This window comes from Bactrocera tryoni, chromosome 5, assembly GCF_016617805.1.
Source record: "Bactrocera tryoni isolate S06 chromosome 5, CSIRO_BtryS06_freeze2, whole genome shotgun sequence".
Taxonomy (NCBI): domain Eukaryota; kingdom Metazoa; phylum Arthropoda; class Insecta; order Diptera; family Tephritidae; genus Bactrocera; species Bactrocera tryoni.
The window spans coordinates 81,018,534-81,044,491 of NC_052503.1; the positions used below are offsets into that span (position 1 = coordinate 81,018,534).

The following is a 25,958-nucleotide window of genomic DNA, read 5'->3' on the forward strand; positions in this document are numbered from 1 at the left end:
ATTGCCTTGACATTACATCTATGTACAGATGCGTATGTCTCCACTGTGTTTTCTCAATTTGAATACAAAAAAATCCACGCATGTCCTTCAGCGTGCCTTAAACGCCCTTGAATACACATAAAATAACATGAAAAGGCGAAAAGCAGTGAGTCCATAGAACAAAAGCAACAAGGTTCGACAGCAAGAATGCTTAAGGTTATGGTAGTTTTAAATTTTTATTGCGTGCAAAAATTAAAAATGGAAGAGAGCGCTTTCGGTTGAGAATCTTCTCTGCTTGGTCAGTGGTAGACATATTTGCAAGGAAGCGGAATATCATATAATTGAGTTCTGATTTTTTTAAAGAAGTGGGAAGCATCAAAAGTCGGAGTGCGGAACTTTAATCCGTTAAACCTAAACTACTCTCAATTCAATAGTCTTCCAGGGAGCTAGCGGTTGAGTATTATTTCGTGGGACATAATGAAGTAAAGGCTTAAATTCTGCAGAGTTAGGATATGGATAGTTGAAGTGGGGGCTTAAGTTTTGTAGAATTAGGTGATAAAACTGATGCTGGCAACGGAGTGCTACTGTACGCCGAAACTTTTACACGAATATGGAACTAAAAGTGCATGGATCAACAAAACGTTTTGCGTTCCTCGGCAAGGTGCTTAAAATCGATTTTTAATAGTAGTTCGTCAGAATTTCTAAAAATATCAGATCGAAGGTGTTTCAAGCTCAATCTTGAGCAAGCTGGTCACTTTGACAATAGCCTCCAGAGTTTCATAACTGCAGCCACGTTTTGCAAAACCTAAACTAGCCCAAATTCATAGTTTCATCTCAGTCAACCGGTAAAGTAGCTACCCATAATAGTGAATAATCCACGATAGTTCAATAAAACTTGTTTTGAACCATGACGCAGCAGCTTGCCGGCAGCGCATTCAATAAGAATCCATATCACTTAACCCAAATCTCCACTTGCAAGCCATTTTTAATAACATTTCATTTAGTATATCTAAGATTGTTCTTTCATATGCACACGAGTGTATTCTTCACCGGCTTTTTCATTATTATTTCGACATTTGTATTAGAATGTCTCCTGATAGCAATATATTCTCGTATGCCAAAAATGCTTTTGATGTTGCTTGGCCGACAAACATACATTTGCGCTCATTTGTGCATGTCCGTTCCTCAGCACGCCGCCAACGTCCATCTTTGCGCACAGTTTGGGACTGGCCTAGAATGTCGTTTACATGTTTTGTCCTGTCGTTGACGACGCAAACACACAATGGAAACCGTACATATGATAAACCAGTAAGCAAAATGCTTTAAAGTGCGAGACAGCCAAAGATGATTGGCGGAATGGCCAATGCCGGCTTACGGTATCAGGTATCACAGATTTCGAGGAAGCCGACATGTAGCCTGGAGTTGTGGAATGTTGGAAAGTTTGTTGGATCTTATCGGAACGCGTGCAGAAACTCTTTCAGAAATTTTGAAAGACTTTTGTCTTTAAATTAGGAGAACTCCGAAAGATTTTCAACCCAAATACTGTATAACTAAGTGTAAGCACTGTTCGAAATCCAGATTTTCGTTTAATTTAAGGCGTCTCTCAATCATTATTTGAAATCACGGCGAATCGTGGTAGAATAGGTTGGTTTATGAAGAAGATAAGCTGGGACCAGAGGTCGAAACTTCTTGGTTCCGGTTGTTTTTGTTATTGTTGTTGTAACAGCGGTATTCTGCCGAGTTGACAGTCCTTGGCCAGAACAAAAAGATCTGGGTACGTTCGGTTTTGAAAGACCCCACAGTCGTGGAAACGATCCAGTCGTGATAACTAGTATTCCTCTTACGAATCGCTTATTATACCCCACCATTTGTAAGCAGACTGGTTTCGTCAAATATTTCAAGCTAATCGCAAAACCGTTACTTTTCGCTGACTGGGTGCATGTGATGGCAACTGCATACACAAATCTTGGCAACACCATCTGCCAACAGCAAGCAAACCAGCAACTCAACTATTGCTACACTTGTCAGTCGCATGCCATCAATTTGGTATAGACGTATGTTGCTATTGTTTTTGTAGTTGCTTGCCTGCAGCCGTATTGTCCTCCAGCAGAAATGACCCGCTTGGCCGGCCTCAAAGCATGCGTGTGTGCGTCTTTGGCCCTCAACATATGAAATATGTGCTTGTTGTGTGCCACTTATGTGTCCTCACTTACAACGCTACGCCGATGAGCATGTTTGGCATTTTGCCGTTGCACGTCAATGTCAGCTCGCTGTATACGCTCGTCGCTGGTCCACACTTCCTGCCGCACTTCCTTCCTGCCCCGGCCTGACTTTGTAAATATTTGTGATTTTATAAATTTTTTACTCGCAACCGGCGCAAAGTGAATGCTGCAAATATACCGCTGCTTTCGTTTCGCATGCGAATGTCACATAACCGCCACACCGTCACACCGCCTGTCTACCGATTAGACTCAGTGGCAATACACTGCTGCAGCTGCGCCCTTTGTCTCCGGCGCCTGCAACACATGTTCACTCGCTCCACAGCATTCGTGCGCGCACTCGTGTTTGGTTGCTAGTTTTCGATTAGCATATTTTTGTGATCTACATATGTATATAGTAAATGCGGTGCTTTCCTAATACTCCTTCCTTTTGCTCTTAAACGCCTTGTTTGTGTCACCTTCAGCTTCTTTTATTCTTCATTCATTTTGAATTTTCTTATCTTCTTACATTTTTTGACATTTATGGAAGATTTATACGTTCGTATTATATCGAAGTTATTCAAATCTCAAAGGTATGGGGGGGGGTCGGGTAGAGGAAATGAGCTTTAAAGTGGTACTCATACAGTAAGAAAAACGAAGTAGAAATAATATATTAATGTAGTCGAAGCAAGAATTTAAGTACGAGTAGTAGAACACTGAATTAAATTTTTTTTTTAATTTTCATTATTTGTAATGCAAATTAAGCTGAAGTACCAAGTCTCGTTAGCAATGGCTTCGAGTCACTTTGTGATAATACTAGTATGGGTGTCAGGTCACAGCGCAATCTTAGGTAACTGCCAAATAAGGTAACCTAGCCGCCCTATCAGAAGAATGTTAACGGGTCGGTGCTTCCGTCTCCTCCATCTACTGCTAGATAGCTGGGCTTCACGAGAGCTTGGACAGGGCTGAACTACCATCGGTGCATGTGCTGTTGTAAGTTCTTTTTGACCTAAGATCGATCGTAAGGGATCTAGTGAGCTCTTAGCCTCCAGTAAGATTGCCCTCGTCCTACTTGTGACGGTTCTAACAGGCCTTTGACCTATCGGCGCCCATACTGTAAACTTGGAAATCGTACTGTATGCCAGCAGCAAAAGCTATATGGAAGAAGGCGTAGTGGAAACAATTACCTCGCATAATTTTATATGGAAACTGATTGTAGCCAAGTTTTTTCTCCTTCGTTCGCCCGGTTGACTCTATATACGCTAACTGATCCCGCACTTTGAGATATTGATCTGAAGATTTTCATACATTCTTTTCTCCCCAAAAATGGCGAACTTTTTAATTTGACAAGGTATCTTCTCCAAATTTGGCAGGCGTCATTATCTAAGGCACTAGTACAATCTATGAAGAAATTGTTCAGATCAAACCACTATAGCATATAGCTGCCATACAAGTTGAACGATTAAACTCAAGTACTTATAAGGAATCTTTTGTGTTTGTGATGGGTATTAAGCTTCGGTGAACACGAAGTTGGCATTTTTTCCATTTCTAAATTTTGCATTCCATTATGGGCCTTTTCAAAATTTTAATCGCTTTACGATCTCATCTTTTAATAATATCCGCGATACTTCACTTTATCCATCAGCGAGATAATTAACTAATTAACAGCCTAAATAGCAGCATAACACTTCGTATTTGCACCGTTAGTTAAGTAGGATAGTTGCCTTTGAGCGAACGTTGGCAATATTTACCGTTAACGTAGATGGGCAGCAGCAGCAGCATGGCATTAGCATCATCACCGGAATCAGTTAGAATGCGAGCGTGGAAAATGAGGCTCATTCCAGCTTATACAGGCAGATATACCTGACTCTATAGATGTATGTACATACATATGTATGTATACGCTGTAGCTGCCACTGTAACATAAACGCTGATATATACCTACATATATATCTGCTAAATCCAACGTGATGCTTATTAGCACACATTGAAGCACGCTGCCATGGCCACTTTTGCTCTCATTTGGCATGCTGCAGTGGCTCCAGCCACTTGTCCTTGCCCAAGCAGCACTGCAGTCTCACGCACACATATACACATACATCTATGTATGTATGTAGTGTGTTTGAGCGCCCGGCTAGCTGCATGTACGTATTTGCACAGCTTTCAGTGCTGCTTGCCTTTCCTGTCCGCCTGCCCGCCTGCCGACAGCTGTTGCCAATAGTGGTGCGCTTATGCGGGACAATATTTGACTTTACATAAAAACGGAAGCACCAAACTGTACGCACCGCCATACTATAAACACCAGCACACCAATTAACACTGCTGCAGCGCTGTGTGCCGTTGTTGTTGGGGTGCTGCGCTGGGTAGCTGTTGCTAATCTATATGCCTAAATCTCTGCAGCTAAATATGGCCAAACACTCAACTAGCCGAACTTTGGCGTTGGACGCACGTGTCATCATCAATGTTTACAGTTAGCTATATACATATGTACCATATGTGTCTACACTTACCCTTATGACCTCGGGACATGCATAATGCGGCGATCCACATGAGGTTTCCAGCATAGAACCGGCCGGTTGCAGTGAAGCCATACCGAAGTCGGCAATTTTGATGTTGTTCTTTTCGTCCAGCAGCAAATTTTCGGGTTTCAAATCTCGATGACTGTAATGTATGAAGTAATAAAAGAGGTGATGAAAAATTTATGCGCATTTACCATGTGTGTGTGTGTGTGTGGGGGAAGGATGCAAGTGCAGGCAAGCAAGTGTATGTATGTGTGCATATGTGTTCACTTCTGTATGTAGATGGTGCAAGAAGATTAGGCGGAAAAGTTATTTAATGCCTGACGACGCGGCAAATTGGCTAGGCATGAAAGTTTACTTGGCAACGCCAACGGGCGATAAAGTCGCACCCGCTTGGGGATTTGCTAAGCAGTGAATTTAAATGCGAGTGAAGAAAATAAAATGCAATGAAGTCAGAAATTAAATTAAATAGCTGAATTTGTTGTGTGCTAAAAAGGAAAAGTACTAAAAGCGCATACTGAAAATTTAAAATTGTCCTAAAAATTCCAAGTACCTCAAATTTAGCATTAAAGATATTAGCTTGGTCTAAAGTATTTAGAATTGTATATCAAATGTATTATATCCTAAATTAATTTAGTACTAAAAATCTAATGCTTTTTCGTACTTCGTACCAAAAAATAATTTTTGCAAAAATAAAAAATTAACCCATTTGTCATTTTTGTATTTGGTATATAGTACTAAAATTTTGTTCTAAAAAAGTATAAAAAACTAAAAATGTCTACTAAAAAATTCTAAGGGCCTCAAATTTGGTATTAAAGACATTATTTTGACATATAATATTTTAATATTATATAATCATTATTATATCCATACTAAATTTAGTACTAAAACCCTTCTTTTTTCATATTTCGTGCTAAAAATAAAATTTACTACAAACCTTAAAACTTCCATTTTTTTTCAAATTGCCAGTAAAAAAATTTCGTTCTAAAAAAGTAAAAGTACTAAAAATGCCAAGTGCCTCAAATTTAATATTAATTGCATTAGCATGGCTCAAAATATTGGAAATATTACGTCATTTGCATTATATCCGTACTAAATTTAGTACTAAAAATCGACTACACTTTCGTATTTCGTACACTAAAAATATAATTAAAGATCCAGTGTATAAAACTTGGTACCAAAGAACGTCAGGGTGGAAAGAACAAAAGATAAAAATATAATTTAGTACTAAAATGATTTAAAACCTAGTAAAAAAAGTTTACTACTAAGAAATATCTAATATACTATGTATATCTATCTATAATCTAGTACAAATCATTATTCCAAAGTACTAAAATTTTTACTGTAATTAATACTAAAACATTTCTAAAACTTTGTACTAAAAAGTTTGTTAGTACAAATTATCTCAAGTTTAGTGATAAAAAATTTACTATAATTTAGTACTAAAATTTGAAAAGAAGTTCGACTAGTAATATTTCAATATATTTTAATAAATGTCAAAACAGCCTCTCCAACAACATATCGGTTTATGCACTAAAATTAATATATAAATTTGTTTACTAGAAAGAAAAACGCTGTAAATAAGTTATTGCCGCCATTAATATAAAGATGCTTTATTTACCGAAAAGGAAATAAGCACACCAAACTACCATATATTTCAATTACCATATCGAATGTGAGTGACAAAAATCCAAAGCTGATATTATTTGACGGAAAAATTTACGCGCCTCCTTCGGCGTCAGTCGTCCCTTTTTCACCAAATAATCGAACAATTCACCACCAGAAACATGCTCTAATATTAGATATAAATACTTTTTGTTTTCATAGACATCGCTCAAGCCCAAGACATGTGGATGATCAATCAATTTCATAATAGCAATTTCACGTTCCACCTGAAAAATGAGAAAGCAGAGAGAAAGGATAAAAGTGTTATTAGCTACCGAAATTGTTTACACAGGTAGAAGGGAAGTTGTATACGAAATCAATAATAGCTAAGGACGCAAAGCAATTATATATATGTATGTATATAGAAATATATTTTTAGAAATATGTAATTAAACATATTCGATTATAATTACAGAGAGCTTCTAGTAGCAAAGTCATATATTTGCAATGAAGTATATATACAAAATATTACTCTATTAATAACTAGTGTTTTCAGCATAAGCCGTTCCTCAATTTACTCTCCCACCATCAAATTATTTTCATATACCTAATATTGCTATTTAAATATTTTCTCCTTCATTTAATATAATATTACACTGATTTTCACCAGGGATCCATTAAATTGCTTAAACTTCAATTGGCTTCTCATTTGCGTAATTTCACAAATCTCTAATGACCTCCAAATGCTGCTAATTACGAATACTTTTTGCCGCTCTTCAGGGAAGTGGCTTACTTTCCGGCTTTTTTAATTCAATAGCATTTGCTTTCAATTGTAATTAAATTGATATTACGTGCTATTGCTGGTGTGTAATAAATAAAACTAGGCTTTGGGTTCATTAGCCTTTCGACATTAAGTTCATTCAACCAGATTTGTATGAATTCAATTAGTGCATTCAGTACAACTTAACTAAATAATAAAATAATCTTCTGATATGGTTTATTAAAACTTGTGCGTAAACAAAATGAATAACAACAAACAACCCAACTTTTTCACAACAACTCAATTTTTAAATAAAAATGCCACTTACATATATAAATTCTTATGTAAACACTCAACTTTCACATTACAGCTCTACTCTTATTATAACAACTCAACTTTTACAAAAGAGCTGAACTTTTAAATAACAACTCAACTTTTTTATGCATAACAACTCAATTCTTACATAACAACTCAACTTTTACATGACAACTCAACTTTTATATTACAACTCAACTTTCATAAAACAGGTGGACTTTTTTGAAACAACCCTACTTTTACATAACAACTCAACGATTGCATAACAACTCAATTTTTAAATGACAACTCAACTTTTTTGTAACAACTCAATTCTTACATAACAACTCAACTTTTACATGACAACTCAACTTGTGCATAACAACTCAACTTTCATAAAACAGCTGAACTTTTTTGAAACAACTTAAAATTTGCATAACAACTCAACATTTGCAGAACAACTCAACATTTACATAAAAATTCAACTTTTTCATAACAACTCAATTTTCGTTTAACTACCCAATTTTTACACAACAACTCAATTTTGTATAATATAATAAAAATCTCGAGACGATATCGAACTCGAATCTTTTTTGTTAATAATAAGGACTTCTACTGAAATTCTAAATATTTAGTGAAATGAACGTTATGGTGAGGTTTTCAGTAGGATAGAGGCCATATTTGTTTAAATAAATAACGAGTAGATAATCAATTCTTTGTATTACTGTGCATATCGTATATACAACATTAAAAAAGCTTATTTCGAGACGACATCTTTGAGAAAATATTTCCCTATGCTTTGCTTTTTTCTCTACCCTTTACTCGTATTAATCGTGTATCTGAATAGCTGTGAAAACAGCTTACGTTGTATTTGTACGTACGTATATTTAACTGCATGTTGCTAATGTAAAGGGCTCCATTAATTTCCAATTTTCCTTACAGTGAAAAGCTTTTAAGTGAAATGAAGTTATCGAAAAGCTGCTTTCGGTTAGTGTGTGTGTGCAAAAAATGACTATTTTGTGACCTAAATATTCAATAATCAAAGCTGATAAGGATTTCACGACAAGCAAGGCGACACCAAGTTGAATAATGGCAACGTCGGTGAAAGGCTGGAAACACATTTAAGGTAGGACAAATTGAAGTTTTTATGACACAATTTCAAAAAAATATTTTCAAAGTGAATTTTGCTATAATTTCACATAAATGTTTTCATTGAATTTTGCTACAAAAGTGATTTATGAATTTAATTTGCTATTTACTCACTCTCCAGTCAACAAAAGAATTGCTTTTAAATGAAAAGTATCAAGCGTGAAAGGTCATTAACCACAAAGCTATGCGCAAGTAAAAAACAACGCTATTAAAGCGCCACCACCCACAACTAGTTCCATTCCGATTTTTTGTCGATTTTTTCATGTTTGTTTTCCCTGCCTTATTATCCTCAATTTCTGTTAGTCAACTATAGGAAAACACGTGTCACTAATGAAAATTTATATCCGCTTCGCACACAGGCAATCCCGCACAAACAATAGTGTGCGCATTAATAAACAGAAAAGAACGAAAAACAAAAACAAAAAATGCAGACAAAGCCAAAAACTAAAAACCGAAAACCGAAAACAAAAGCAAATATTCTTTAAAAAAACGCAGTGCCAGCAGAAATATATTGCTACCCTTGAGAATAACAACAAAAGCGCTGGGCTTACGGCCACAAATAACAATAAAAAATTTATATACACATATATACAAATATATGTATGCACATAGACATATGTGTGTTTGTTGTAGAAAAGGACACAAAAGCCTGGCATACAAGCGATAATCGAAAACTAGCCGAACTAAAAATATTTGTCGAAAGGATTTCACTGCTGAACCACAGTCAAGCGTCCATGTGTGTATGGCTACATGCCTGCGTGTGTTGGTATGTGTTGAGGGCCAAATATTTAGTTCGCGTGCGGCTGTCGATTTTTCGGCCAACATGCAGGCTAACCATTAAACAGTTAGCAAGCAAACTGGGGGAAGGACACTGCATTTTATTTTATGTTTTTTTCCTTTTTTAGTTTTTTTCAATTTATATAATGGGAAAACATCAAACAATGGAATTGGACATATGTAGTAACCAATTGAATGGCTGGTGCTGATGGTTTTGTTATTGTTATTGGTGGTGGCCTGAACCACGTTAGCGCTTAGCGGGCAAGTGTGTGTGTTTTATAAGCATAAAAGGTGGTGGGGAAGTATAAGAGTTCATATATGAAACTCTATGAAGGAAAAAGGTTTTTCTATAATGGCAAACTATTAAAAAAAGAACTTATGTAAACATGTAATTTTGCTTTAGCAATATATGTTCTTTCGAAGCCTTTATGGCTTCAAACTAAGGTTTTCTCAATACTGCACAGTTCTTAATAGCATACCGGAGACCATCACGCTATGCTGTTTCTACTTAGAGCTAGCTGAAAGAGGTCTGACAGTTCCTTAAACCTTCATATAGTGATGTAAAGTTGTGTTTCCTTAAGAGAATATGTATTATTAAGTATAAGGTAGTAAACTCAAAATCTATTTCCTTTTGTTCTGTTAATATTTCAACAAGATCTGATTCGCATCTTTCTCCTATCACTATTTTCGTCTGATGCTCAATATTTATTCTACTTTGTATAATTCATGTATAACTTAAAGGGCTCCAATTGGTATATAAAAAATAAGACTTTCACTATTTCTATTAAGACTAATTATGGTTTGAAAGTAATTTTTAGGCGAGTGCCCTATCCGGTTCCAAATGTGTTCCGAAAACAAATTCTATCCTTAAAAAATAATCTTCTTGTTTTGGTTTATAAGCCTGAGGTACAAATGAAATTGATAACAAGTAGATTTTGTAAAACAACTCATCTTTAATATCATAACTCAACTTTTATATAAAAACTTAACTTTTACACAACAACTGAACTAATAAAATATCCTCTGATTTGGTTATAAATACTTTTGCGTAGCAGCTTAACTTTTACATAACATCTTAACTTTTACATAACAACTCAACTTTTATATTACAACTCAAATTTTACATGACAACTCAACTTTTATATTACAACTCAACTTTTACATAACAACTCAACTTTTTCATAACAACTCAACTTTTGCATGACAACTTAACTTTTATCTTACAACTCAACTTGTATATTACAACTCAACTTTTAAATTACGACTCAACGTTTACATACAACTCAACTTTTATATTACAACTCAACTCTTGCATAATAACTCAACTAGTCAGATAAACTTCTGTTATAGATTTTGAAATCCTAAGCGCCAACAAAATGAATAAACACTCCACTTTCTCTTCTTATGTGCAATGAAAAGACATTAAGCTACTTGCTCACAGCATGTTTGCAACTTCTTCTAATGTATCGCGCCTTCGCACTGCATATTAAAGCAACCATTTAGCCAACATGGCGTATACGTAACATGAATTTGGCGAACAGCGCTGACTCTAACACAACAGCGCAAGCTAGAAAAAAAAACACAAAAATACTTGTTTGCAACTACTTTTGCGTGTCTGCGCTAATGACTTATATCGTTTACACTATCATTCGTGTCGCAGCCGCTCCCCCGCACCGCGCACATTCAATTTTAAATGAATGCTTACATGTCTGTCTGTCTGCTTGTCTGCAGCCGTGCTATACATTTGCTGACATTATCTATTTTTTATTACTTCTACACTTTTTTTTCGCTTCTGCTACTACCTTTATACAATTTTGAAGCTTTGAACTCACCTTCATTAACACCGATTCGCTGAGCTTCTCGCGATTGATTATTTTAATGGCCACCTTACGACCGAGCACACAGTGTACGCCCAACTTAACCAAGCCTAGAAAGAAAGCGAGTAGGAAAATTTATATAAATTTGCATATAAATGTACATATATATCGAAAACTTAGGTGCGAGTGTAAGGAAAGTGAAGTGCGCGCCACAGGAGTGTATCCCTTTTGGTGAAAAATCGAAATATATTCGTGGCTTGTTTATCAAAATAACACACAAACACACACGCGCACTTGAACAATGCACTGTGGGCAAACCAAATTTATGCGGCAACAACAAACAATTGTTGCCACAATTTTTCAAATACCCAAGCCAACGCCAATTCCACACATTCGCCGCTCATTCCGCAAGCAATTTGAATTCATGCGCCAGCGGAGAAGCTTCTGTGAAATTGGCATGGAGCTGGGTATTTTTACAGTTCAATGCATGTCTGCTTGCTCATGTATATATGTGTGTATATTCTAAGATATAAGTACATAGAAAAATTGAAGACTAGCTACATATTCTCAGTTTTCTTCGCACTCTTTAGCACCAACTCTGCTAACACTCATTTTTCCTTTAAATTTTTGTTGTTATATTTTGAACAGGGTATCTTGAGTTTGCTACGAAGGTACCCAAAAGGTAAAGTGGGAGATCCTATAAAATATAGTATATACGAGTATATAAGTACATAAAATGATCAGTAAGACGTGATTAGCTTTAGCCATGCCGGTCTGTCGTCCCTCAGTTTTTGAAGTATCGATCTGAACTTTTATACACATCACTTTCTCTTATATGTCGGAACGGCCGATACCGCAGCACTATAGCATATACCTTACAAACTGAACGATTGGAATTAATTGCTTTTATGGAAAACTTTTTTATTTCGCGAGATATTGAAAAAAAAAACTATAATCTCTGCCATACAACTACCCGACCAAAATTAAGTGCTTGTATGAAAAACTTTAACATTTGACGAGATATCGTGACGAAATTTTGCATAGATTATTTTCCAAGGGAACACTACAATCTCTGAATAAATCGCTTAGATCGGATAACTATAATATCTAGCTATCATACGAACTGACCGATAAAAATCTAGTCTTTGTACGGAAGACTTTTTTATTTAACGATATATCTGGACCAAATTTTACATAAATTGTTGATCAATAAAACGCTACAATCTTCCAAGAAATTTTTCAGATCGGACCTCTCTAACATGTAGCTGTCATACAAACTGAGCAATCGGAATTAAATGCTTCTACGGAAAACTATTTCATTTGACGAGATATCTTCATAAAATTTGGTTTGCGTTGTTGTATACAACAGTAGGGCAGTATCCGAATAAATTGTTAAGATCGGAGCACCATAGCATATAGCTGCCATACAAACTGATCATTCAAAAGCAAGTTCTTTAAGAAAATTTTTGTTTTTGTGAGGGATATGCAGATATTAAGGGTATTTTCTGGGTCTTTTTTTATTTATTAACTGTTTTTGTGTGTATTTCAATGGAACTCACCCGTCTGTCCCTTGCCCAGCGTCTTCTCCAGACGATATGGCCCCACAAATTGGCAATTTTCAGCTGTCGTATTATTTTCCTTCTGCATCTTGTTACCGTTACTTGCTGTTCGTGTTGTTGCCGATGCTGTTCTGCACTGTAATCCAGTTTTCGCTGTTGCTTTTGTTGTTGTTGTGGCTTTTGTATGCGCCTATGCCGCTTCACTGCTGCTTCTACTACACTACTCCACACACAACGAAGCGCTGCAAGTTCCATACACACACTTATGCACTACGCACAAACACACCAACAACTGCTACAGCAACTTCTTCAAACACTATATGGGCGTTTTCTAAGCACGTTAGCCGCCCTCCAGCGGCTGCTTTCTAGCGCTTTAAGCAAACTCACTGCTTTTCAAATGTTTACTTAATATTTTTTTGTTCTTGCTTTTTCGGTTTCGAGTTGTATTTGTTTCGCTTTTAAGCAAACACTTTCGCGTGTATGTGCTTGTATGCATGTATGTATGTATGCATATGTGGGTCGTATGTGTAGGTGGTGCGCCTGGGTCGGCGCAGCTGCTGCATAAACACCAGCGCTGTAGTTATGTGGGTTAAAGTTCGTTTTTAATTACTTTTTCACTGCAGCTCTCATGGATTGCTGTTGCTGTTGTTGGTATTGCATATCGTTGGCGCTTTATTGGCCTTTCCTCTTGCGCTTCCGTACTTACAGTTATACTGCAATTGCATTTGTTTTCATCACTTCTTTGAATTCTCGCTTTAGTTGCTGCAGCGTCGAGCGCTCACAATTGCTGCATTAATTGGTTTTGCGGAAAAAAATTGCTTTCGAATAAAAACTGATTTCGGCTCTTTTCATTTCTTTTTTTTCGTTGCTTTATCTGCAAAATAGAATTTAAAAATAGTTATTGATTAGTGAAATGCTGCAGTGTGTGATATATGAGCTCGTTTATTTGATTTGGTGGCGTGTTGAAATGGTTTATGTATTTATTTTCAAATATGTGTATATCTATATATTTTTGGAGAGTTTTGATTTGAGTTTTGTATGGAAGTGACTGGCATATTTTATCTACTAATCTTTCTTTACTAAATTTTGGGTCAAATTGGTTCTATTTTTTCGTTTCGTTTGTAACCTAATCTAACCTATGTGAAACTAACCAGCAACGGTTTAGAGCTGTCTAAACATTTGAAAAGTAAACAGTAGTTCCTAAAGAGATGCTATCGAACAAGCCCTTTGATTTGACTTAAACCGACCGATTTGGCTCAGAAAATGAAACATTCTTAGCTTATTTATTTGAATGAATGTATTCTATTAGCTATCCGAACGATTTTAGTTAACTTTTTTTGTAGTGAAAAAAGAAAAATCTAATAGCACTCCCGCTTCAGCAGTCCAGTTCCAAACTCCTGTCGGATTTTTGGCATGAAAATGCCTCTTAGAATCATATATTCAAGATATGAAACTATTACCATCATCTCTCATATAACATCAGGCCTCCCAACGCATATAAGGGAAAAAATGAGCTTGGAAGGTTTCATTCTCCAGAATGTACTCTAGAGTTTCACATCGCCATCTATATATGGTATCTGCCATTCTCTTCGAACAGCTGCTCTATAATCCGTCGATCGACGACTTCCTTTCAGCACTTACTGCATCGGAGGTATTGGGTTGATTTCAATGTCCGTTGGGGCATTGCATCTCACTCGTCACTTCTGAAGCCTGAGCATTATCCGCTCTGGCGTCTTTGGAAGTAGTCACAGAACCAACCTCTCAAAGCCACATTTGACGAAATAATCATAAATCAGCAAATTATATTTGAGCAAACATGTCTTCTAAAAGATACCGGCTAACGAGCACTGTCAGTATCAGTTATTACCTATATTTATGAGGCTTTGGAATAAGCGAATGAAGACTAACTTAAGTACATTCATCAGCCGTTTCTGTTCGTCGCTATAGCGTTGTAAAAAACGTGTGTCAAGCTTTAGTGGTCGGAGTCCCTGATCCCGATAGTGTAATGGCCTGTTAGAATCAGCACAACTAGGGAGATGCTAATTTTACTCAGAGAAAAGAGCTCACTGGATCTCTTGGGATCAATTGTGGGCCAAAAAGATCTTGCGACAACTCATAAATAGTTTTTAGGCCAGGACTGGCTAAGTTATCGCGAAGACCAGCAACCAGTATCCATTTCCGTTCCTTTTTTACTTACTGTGGAGTTAGGGTACCCTTTCTCGATAAATTATCAGCTTTTCAGTTGCCTGCCAACGAGGTTTGACATTCCTTAAACAGCCCGAAACGCACGTCTGGTGAGCTAAAATCCCCGCTGCAGTCAGAGTGGATAGTCACTTCTCTAAAAGAGACAAGTAAAACTACCGTTACCTTAACGGCAATAACTCGACTTGAAAAAATATTACAATAGTCAGGAAGCCTGAAACTGAAGTTATTAGGGGTTCCTGACAATATACCACTCCACCAACCTTTTCCCAAGCTTTGACCCATCTGTAAAGAAGCTTACTGCCTTTCTCCTCAAAGGTCTTCTTAACACCTACAACTTCCTCGCAGCTATATATAGACATAGAAAAAGCCACCAGTGTTTGGTTTGACGATTCCATGATCCAAAATAGCCGGTATAATGCAAAGCGTATGAGGATTTCCGAATACAAGGACATCTGTTCATTAGAAAACCCAGATTCTCTTAGTCTGATGGGAACATTTCGGGAATATCTATGAGCATTATGTATATGCGGCTCGGTGGACGCTCTTGAGCTTTTTTGCAACACACATAATGGGCTTGATTATAGTATCGCAAAACATCTGAGTCGATCTCATAATAGCTTAAGTGAGGTCGGGCGCTTTTCGCCTCTGAATTTCATTTTTTTCAACCAAGTCAAAGCATTTTGTTTTGTGGATCCAGTTTTGCTCCTGAATATATACATACATATAGTATAGTTCCTACCTTTTCCTTCTTTAAAAATAAGTTTTTTGAAAAAATCATCACGCTTCATTTGCCTGAATTCCTTCACTCAATTAAATCCACCGAATAACAATCAAAGCACAAAACAAAAAAAAAAAACAAAAACAAAAGAAAATAATTATAAATGAACATGCAACGTCTCAAAGCCGCATAATAAATGGCCTTTTTTAATAAATTTAATTAACCGAATTTAATGCGAGACGCCAAAATGAACAAGGCCACGCGGAGATCTGCCGAAAACGCGCTGACTCGCTGCGAAAGCTTAGTGTCTGCTTAAACGATTGGAAGATAAATCAAATACGGATGCAGCAAAATGAGCTGCCAAGCCAACAAGCAGACAAAAAATACAGCAGGGATTTCGCAAGCAGGGCAAACGAGCGTCAAGACGGTATTTTATTCCTACATACATACGCTCAACACATGCGCGACTCATAAGTAAGTAAGTAAGTAAGTGTGTGTGTGTGAGTTATGAAATGCGAGACGAAGCATAATGATGGCGACGGAATCGGTATAGAAAAACACCGCAAAGAGACGAGCAGCAAATTTAAGATGACGTAGACGACTTTAAGAAGTTGTGCACAAGTGCGGCACAAGTGGCGATAACGGTGAATAAAGCAGCACAAGTGCCAGAAGTGCCCGAGTAGTAACCGAAATTGTGTATGAAAATTCATATTATGGCAGAAATTTCGCTTGTGAGTAGTAAATAAAAAATGTCTGTGTATGTGTGTGTCTGTACGAAAGTATATGCACTGGCGAGTATACTGGAAAGCGTGTGTGTTGTTGTTGTTGTTGCTATTTGTTGGCGCAACTACTTGAAAGAAAGTCAATTTGCGTATATGGGGCAACTAGGTCGCATGTCATAAACACACGCACGCATACACATACATACATAGCAACAATTTAAATATATTTATTGGGAGCATGTATAAATTCCTTCCACCTCACCGAGCATGCGAGCAGACGCCGACGGCGCACTCCAGCGGAAGGAAGTTGCCAATGGCGGAAGGAAGGCGAGACGCAGCGGTGGAAGGCGAGGTGACGGAAACTCGACCGGAAAGACGGAAATAAGAAAGTAGTGGTGCGCTGTCAGAAATTAAAAAAATACGCGCATGTTTATGTGTGCGTGTGTGTGGTGAAATGAGAGCGAAAATATGCATAAATGAACTGCCAATGAAAGAATGGAAAATAAAAAATGTAAATTAGTGTAGAAGGAGTTGAATGCAGCAATTAAGTTTTGGCGGCGAAAAAATCATAGCAAGACAAGTGTGCGGTTGGGTGGGAATTAAAAGCATGTTGGCGTAATTGAAAAATAAGTGTTGGTTGTGTGAACATGAAGGAAAGGATTATGGAACGGGGGAATAATTTGTATTTTAATGAAGCAGTACGTGTGCTATTCAGCGTAATTGATAAGATTTTAAGTGAGAGTATATAAATTAATATGAATATGAGAACAAAACAAGAAAAAACGTTAACAAAAAAGAAACACTCCTTACAAGAAGTTGATTTCGAATGTTCAGTTTGTATGGCAGCTATATGCTATAGTGATCTGATCTAAGCAATCTCTTCGGAAATGGCATTAATGTCTCAAAGAATAGGCCATGCCAAATTTCGTGAAGATATATCGACAAATTAAAAAGCTTTTCATATAAGAACTAGATCGGCCAGTTTGTATGACAGCTATATGCCATAGTATTTCGAACTTAAAAATTTATTCAGATATTGTAGTATTGCTTTAAATAATAATTTATGCCAAATTTCGTTAAGATTTCATGCCTAATAAAACAGTTTTCCATACAAGAAAGGCATTTTGATGTGTCAGTTTGTATGGCAGCACATACTAAAGTGATCCGATATGAACAATTTTCTCCGAGATTGTACCTATGCTTTAGACTATAACCTGTACCAAAGTTTGTGTAGATATCTTGTCAACTAAAGAAGTTTTCTATATAGCGACATAATTTTTATAGGCCAGTTTGTATGGCAGCTATATGCTATAGTCATGCGGTATCAACGGTTTCGACAAATACTCAGTTTCTTGGGCAAACAAAGATGTTTACAAAATTTCTGATCGATATCTTAAAACCTGTGGATATCAATAGTTCGCTAATACCAGAAAATGATGGGCAACCCTTTTTTGGCAGATAGAACAATAGTCGACTTGTTCACATTAGTTTTGGCAGTGAAGTTCAGAAGCCCCACTGTTACGACTGTTTCTGTACATAAACTCCGAAGTCGTATGTTACATATTATAATATGTGGTAGACAACAAGAATATAAGTTAAAATGAGGTAGTTACCGAAATATAGGTTACCTTCACCAAACCCTCAATATTTTTCGCCAACTTTAGTCCTATTAGTTTTTAAAGTGCCTCTCAGATTTGAAATATTCCAACACTATCTTGGTAAGCACATATTAAAGTTAACCAAATAAACAAATTATTGTGTCGGTCACTTTACTTCAACAACGAAAACGAGCAAACAAACGGGATTGCATATTATAAAGAAAACAACAAAAGCAACAAGCCACAATCATCAGTGTAATAAGCGTATAACACGAGGCCGAAATCGGCAAGTGCCAACCCGCCTGAGAAATGAAAAATGTGTTGTGCGCCTAAAACGATGCTTTGAAAAATGTGAATCGGCACATGTTTACAGAAACACTTACACGACTACAACAGCTCGCGCTCGTGCGCTGCGGTTAGCTTTGAAAATGAGCGGCACATTCATAATGAAAAGCACCTGCCTGCCACGCCCCTTACAACACCGCCGCAACGGCGACGAGTGCGCGCCACACATTGCACATGACATTCAGCAATTTACGTGCCAGTAGCAACAACAAGAACAACAGCGTTAACGGTTGTGGTAGTGGCAGCATGCCACAAACATCGAAAAGGCAAAATTTCCAGTTTCCATTTTGTTAGCTGTAAATAAACAGCAACAAAGCAGGCAAGGCTTTGTGTGAGAAAGGAAAAAGGACATGCCAGCGCATGATGGTGTATGTGTGTGTGTTAAGGCAAAGGCGCTTGTATGTACGTTGCATAAATGATGGCGGCTGTGTTGTTGCGAAATTCTCGAAAATTTTCTCAATGCGTACAAAAGCCAAAGTAAACAACAAAAATGAGCACAGGCAAGCAAGCAGCCTGCCATGGAGGCAACGACGCGCTGACCGGAGGCAGACTCACGAAATGTTTAATGAAAGAAATTGAGGCAAGTAGACTAAAAGGCTGACAAAAACAACAACAACAGCAGTGGCAGCAACAACAAGAAGAAACGTAGCAATGGCAGCAACAACAAAAACAAGCACGGCAGTGCCAACAACAACAACAGTAAGTGTTGCAGTGGCAGCAGCCACGCCGGCACAGTGAGGAAGCAAGCCATTACGATTTATGCGAGTCAAGGCAAGTTGCTTACGCTCTCGTTTTGCGTAATTTTTCTTTTATCGCTGGCAATCGCCATACGCCTGCTCCTCCACCAACACTCCAACGCACCGCTTGCACATGCCGCTGCATGTGGGCTGACCTCTTTAAACACATTAATAAGCCATTTTGTTCTAATAAATATGCAGTGGTTTATGGGCGGCCGAGCAAGCAACACATGGGCTATATTTTTCTTGCTTTTTGCCAGCTCGAAAGCTTTGCTGAATGTGACTTGCGCGCATTTGCGTGTGTTTATTTGTAGGTGTATGTGTGCGATCATATATTATATGCCAGGCAGCATATGTGTGTACTCATGTAATTAAACGATGTTTTAAATGCAATTAAATTGTGCGTGAATGCTTTTTAGTGTGGCGCGCGTGCGTTATGCACTACGCTCTCTACTCTGCACTCTTAATGCCTCCAATTACACATATAGTTTAGCGTGTGCAACATGATACTAAATGCTGTGCTTTTTGATAAACTACTTTGGCTAATTGTTATGGTTTTTTTATTGACAATTATTTGTTGTGGAAATTGATTTAATTGAGCTGCAATGATGCGTGAAGTGGTTTTGCTTTGATGGCAGCGCGGTTTTTCTTGTTAATTATTTTTGTTGCAAGTACTTCGATGTATTGACTTGTATGGTGCTTTTTATGGTGTTAAGTGGAGCGATATAATTTTCATAAGCCCTGCTTTATTTTTAAAATGTCAATTCTACTGATTTTTATAGTTTAGTTTGTATGGTAGCTATAGGCTATAGTGATCCAATCTCAACAATTTCTTCAGAGACTGTATCATTGCCTTAGACAATAAATCGTAGCACGTTTTGTGAAGATATCTCTTCAAATGGAAAAGTTGTTCATAAAAACACTTAATTCCGAGCGTTCAGTTTGTATGGTAGCTATAGGCCATAGTGATCCAATGTGAACAATTTCTTCAGAAATTACACTATTGCTTTAGGCAATAATCCGTGTAAAATTTCTTGAAGATATTTTCTAAAATGTTGTTGTTAGTTGTTCATACAAGCTCTTGAATCCGATCATTCAGTTTGTATGCAAGCTATATGTTATAGTGGTTCGATATTGGTCATTCCGATAAATGTGCTGCTTCTTGGTGAAAAAACCACGAGTGCAAAATTTCGGATCGTTTTCTCAAAAACTGAGGGACTATTTCGCACATATACAGACTGCCGTTCGAATTGGCCTATCAAACTCGAGATAAAGACCTTGTTATATCCTTTTATGTAATAAAAAAGAAAAAAACATTAATTTCATATCTATGGAAGCTACTAGACCTATTGTTATACTTCGAACAGGGTATTTTAAATTTGCAATTATGTTTACAACTCGCAGAAGGAAACATCTTGTGATTCTCAAGCTGATTATGCGTTGCGGGAAGTTAGTTATTGAATTTTGTGGCATCTCGTTCACAGAAAAAAAAATATTTCTTTCAGCAGGCTTTCCACACACAAGTATACGCATACACACTTATAATAAACGAAAAAATTTTATAACTGTAACGAGTGCGGCTGCTAGCAATCAAATTGCGCTACATGCAACATGAGAGCGCCATTTACGCGAGCAGCCATCAGCATGGCAGACACACCTGAGCACCAGTTTTCCCACTCTTCCACATTTATAACGGTTAAATGTGCGCGCAAGAAAACAATTCAAAAGAGCACCGGCACCGTTATCTAGCGGCGTATTAACGGTAGCTTGCGGATTCCCAAAATGGTAATCAAACTTTAATGTAATAACGGCGCTGAAATGCGAATTTGCATAAAATCCTCGCTTCTTTTTACGAAAGCGACATTTGCTATTTTTTGCTTTCCGCGCGTTTTCGTTCAATTCGAAACGAGATTGACACGAATTCACGCGAAGTGAACAATAAGTGAGGCGTGAATGATGCAGTGGGCGGCAAGCAACGGGGCAGCGCATGTGCTGGAAATGAGTTGAGAGCCTTGAAGCAGTCAATCTATAACAAGCGTTTGCTATTGACACGGCATCGCTTTGATTGCTGCTAACCACGAACACACGCACGCATAGAAACATGCGAAAGCAAGCGTTGGGTATGAAAGCTTGCTTTCTGAATTGACAGCGGCTGACAGTGCACAAAGAGCGACCGTCCGCGGCGTGGCCATATTTCATGTTAGCAATTCTAATTTTATTTCTTCTTCATCTGCTGTGGCAGGTCTTTTGCTAAGCTGCAAAATTCATTTTTTTCACAATGGGCAGTTTGAAGCCACCGCCAGCTAAGGGAGGTCCAACGCCCTCACATACCGCTCATTTCACAGCGCGCTCAACATTGAGAGTGTCGCACAGTTGCTTGTGGCAGCTGGCAAAAGGGACGAAACACGCTTGAACACTGCATGCTTGTTGCCGCAGTCGCTTTACAATTGGCCATGTACGTGCTCTACACGGCGTATACGTAACATTTTGTACGCCCTAATGCATGCCGGCAAGTGTCTGTGTAGTGGTGTGAGTTAATCTTCGGCATAACGTTGAGTACTTTGAAGTTGCTAAAACCCAATTACTGTCTGCTGGTTAACAATAACAGCAACAACAGCATTGTTTACTTGCTGATAATGCGGAAAATAGCATGGCGGAAAAAGGAATTCATAATCAAGGATAATTCGCTCAGCGGCTGGGGTTTAGATATAACTTCATTTCTTTAATTCGCTATTCTTCTTTACCCAAATGCGTTTTTTCTTCTTACATTGAAACTCACACGCATTACACTTTAGAATTTAGCGAGATTTTTTGGAACTAAGAAAAAGATGTTTAATAAATCTATGCGAAGCATAATAATATAATTTGTTTTTAAATTTATTTTTTAGATTTTACTTACAGTTTCAGTTAAATAGTTTTGGACTGGATTTAATATTTAGAGTTGTAAACTGCTGAGAGTGCCCAGAAAATATTGCCTTGAGCACTTATTCTAATATACTTCAAAAAATGTTGCCTACATGTAGGCGTATTTTAGCAAAGCCACAAGCCATTTTTTTACGTTATTATAATCATATTTGAAAGAAATGATTTGTCTATAAAGATATTTACTATGGTGAGTCAAACATTTTTTCGCTTGATACTCTGAAAAATAGGTTCTTAGACACCTCTAAGAAAATCTCTTCAAACATGAGCTCTTAATTTAATGGGAAGGTTCTCTGCCTTACAATTTTCTACTTTTTTTCTTATTAGCAGTTCGAAAAGTTCATATCACGCATTCAAGTACTTCAAAAAAATTTCTACTTTCATAGAAATTAATTGAAATTAATTTGATTATTTTAAGGGGAAATTTTTTTTCTTCTAAATTTTATAACTCAATGAAAAAAAAAATCATTTTGAATTGCAAAGTTCTTTTAGAATGTTTTTCATTACACTAAAATCCTGAGAAAATGTTGCTCGAAGGTCATTAATTTAATTTATTCAAAAATGTTGCCTACCTGTAGGCGTATTTTAGCAAAGTCATACACCTATTTTTTAGTGAGGTTGTTATACAGAGACTATTTCGTTATTTTATTTTTCTACTACTTCATTTCATTTAAATTATTTTCGAGTTTTTGATTTAATATATTGAGAACTTGTGAAAAAATACTGCCTCTAATGGTATTCTGTTAATTTATTGTAAAATGTTGCCTTTCTTTAGGCATATTTTAGCAAAGTCACGCTCTTACTTTTAGTGAATTTATTGTGAAGTTATCATAATCATGATAGATGAGTGAGATGACGTATAACTATATACATATATGTATATATTATACTTTCTACTCCAGTTATTTAATCCGCGCAGATTTTCGCATTATTTTGTAAATTAGTTCGATAGAACTTAGAAGTAGAACTCAAAGGTGTCAAAAATATTTCTTTGTTTCCGATGTAGTACCAAGCGCCTATTAAACATAAAAAATAACGGATTCTTACATAATTTCATTACCACATCTCATTCGCATTCATTATTTCATACATTCAGAGATACAGTCTTGTTCCTTCTGTAGTTGTTGCAAATAAAATTAGATGTATAATAATTTTATTTAAAATAATAAATAAACATATTTATATACAGAACAAATGCGAGGTCAGCAAATAATTTCTTTTGACGTGCTCTAACTCAATTAGCCAGCATTTCCTCAACCACATCAACCACAGTCGCCCAACACGCCGCTTTCGTCATTTAGATTCTATTAAATAATGAGTGTGCCTTATATATATACAGAAATAGTGTACAGCTCTTAATTAATTAGCACAATATTATTGTAGATATCATATATATATGTACATGTATCCTTTCATATAAATTTTTTGAAAACTCTGTTAGTATAGGCAGGCTGTTTTGTTTCAATATGAAATAATCGTAAAGCACTAAATTCAACGGATCGTAAAAGTAAGTGAATTGAAAAGGGAAACAGCAGAGTTGCGGTTAACTTTAGGGGGGAAAGCGACGAGCGGTCAAGGTTATAATGGCAGTAATGACTGCGCTGGCGTGTCGGTGCGCTGGTGTGTGTGTTTGTGGGTGCGGTCAGCGGTTGCGAACAGGCACTGGCAGGCTATGTGGCTGCAGGGGCAATATGAAAGGGGCGACATGAATGGTTATTTAGGTGTTCAATTGGTTGAATGTGCAGCCCAGAGGGTCGCGTCGGTCGGTTAACTGCGCCGTGCTGGCCAGCTAGTTTGCCGGTTTACTGGTTAGGCACTTTGTTTTGTGTTGGCTTTTTATTTTTTTTTCAGTTGCTAACCACTAGTTCTACATATAAGTAGCCTAAATGGCAACAGGATGTGAAAGGCATAAAAAGGATGTACTCATATTTATCGACGCTTGCAGCTGGCGTGCGCAGAATATATTATGATAAGCAACCGCTTTTATTCAAACTCAGAAACAGCTTTCAATAAACAGCGGTGGAAAGTGGTCTGAAATGATAATATCTTTTTGAAATGGCGAAAATTTTGCCAAACACACAGCTGCTAACAGCAGGCAAGCGAGTTAAATCTTTATTTTGCCCGAGTCATTGCCTGAGTTAAGCAGCAATTTTGCAATCTTACTCGCATGAGCAGTGAAATTTTACCGACGTGACGGCTTACACCATAAATGGATGTCGTGATAAATTGAAAATATATGAATTAATGTTGGCTGATTGATAAGGTGGTAGATATTGCAGTTAGTGTAAGAGAATATATAAAGTCGATAATGCCTTCATGTATTTCAGAGAATATTAGTTTAAAAATTCTCATTATTCGAATTATTGTACATTTAGACCTACGGTCTAAAACCCTAAACATTGGTTATTTGAATTTTTCATCTCAATTTTGAAGTTATGAAGTACAAAAGTTTTCGCTCCTTTCATTATTCACACCTCCCCCTTATAGCTTTTTTCTATAGAACTTTAAACCCTTTTAAACCCTAAAAAAAAGTTCAATCACCTCCTTTCACTTTCTTTTCCCGACCTTAGATCGCCCGTAAATTATTTTTCCTTTAACATCTTTTATTTTACCTTTCATTTCCAATGCGTTCTAATCCACTATGAATATTTTTTTAGCTTTTTCAAAGTCTTCTAGACTAGGCTGTGTAAAAAAATTGAGATTTGTTATATATGCTCCTAAAAGTATACTATTAGAAGTTTTTAAAGTGGAAGGTTCTTAACAAATTTCATTTTGAATGTTGCTTTAGATTTTGCAATTTTTAAAATTAGACTATAAATCAGCCAAAAATTTCCAAAAGCTAGTAAGAGCGTTAAAGATGTTACACTCTATGCATTGTGCGCCCAAAACTATACTTTTCTTAGCGCTGCTAAAGAAAAGCATTTAAAGGTATACTAATGTGGAAGTCTGCTTAAAGAATACTAAGTACTTTCAGAGGTTTATAAAATGAAAAAAAGGAATTTTGCAAATAAATGTGGACTTAACAATTTTTAGAATAAAACTGTAAATCATTTAAAACTTTTAAAAAGGTACTAAAAGAGTAAAATATGCTCAGCTTAATGCACACAAAACTACAAGTATATTATTCTTAGAGCTGCTGAGAAAAAGCGAGTCTACTAGGCTGGAAGCGCGCCTAAACCTATACTCCTCTTAGGGGTGCACTAAGTGTCAAAATCAATGAAGGTAGCAAATTAAATATAGACTAAAATTAAAATATATGACACTTAACAATATGATGAAAAATGTTTATCTGGCAAATTAAATATTTTGTTGTTGTAAATTTTGTAATATACGAAATGTTTAAAAAAATTTTTAAAAATATTTCTCCATAAAGTGAATTATGTTAATATAAGTTACTGCATTGTGAGCAAGTTTTGTAAACCATTTGAGAATTATACAATTCCAGTGAATCGAACAAATATTAAAGTGCGCCTAAACTTATACTTCTTTTAGCAGTTAGCAAAGTGAAAATTCAAGGAATTTAGCAAATAAATTTAACGCATTTTGTAGCGGAAGCTCCACTAAAAGTATAATTCTCTTAGAGATTTAAAAAGTTTGAACATCAAGTCATTTTAGCAAACAAAATTAGTAAATTTTTTTTGGAAGTGTGCCTAAACGTATACTTCTCTGCCATATCGTTTCAACTGCAACTCAAAACTCATTTCTAAAAATTTAGTGAACGCAATAGGTTATGCATGACATCAGCAATGTCTGCAACTATTTTAGCTTTATTCATCCACCTTTTTTTATTCACTTTCAAGGTCACGCATTTCTGAGACAAGTCAGTATACTAAATGTAATTGTTTAATCGATAGAAAAGAAGCATGAACATATCATTAAAATGTAGAGAGTGGTCAAATAACAGTTACAAATTACTACGTAAAACTTTTGGTTTGTTATTGATTTATGTCTGTGAACTTTTCAGCGCTTGAAGTGAAGTGATGCTGGTTTTCGTTTATGTAAATCACTGATTTCTACATTATTTATATTTACAAAGTTTATAATGGAGTTTTAT

At 36.5% G+C, this 25,958-nt stretch overlaps 1 protein-coding gene across 2 annotated transcripts in view; it reads right to left on the reverse strand.

Annotated features, from left to right (window-relative positions):
• Positions 1 to 25,958, reverse strand: part of LOC120779179 (serine/threonine-protein kinase BRSK2) — a 48,734-nt gene that overhangs the window by 13,668 nt on the left and 9,108 nt on the right. For both annotated transcript variants that reach the window (XM_040111423.1, XM_040111422.1), the window contains exons 2-5: positions 12,658 to 13,531; positions 11,114 to 11,208; positions 6,362 to 6,588; positions 4,688 to 4,838 (exon numbers count right to left, since the gene is read on the reverse strand). In XM_040111423.1, coding sequence (XP_039967357.1) covers positions 4,688 to 4,838; positions 6,362 to 6,588; positions 11,114 to 11,208; positions 12,658 to 12,745 — 561 coding nt within the window. In that variant the 5' untranslated portion in view covers positions 12,746 to 13,531. The remainder of the gene's footprint in view (positions 1 to 4,687; positions 4,839 to 6,361; positions 6,589 to 11,113; positions 11,209 to 12,657; positions 13,532 to 25,958) is intronic.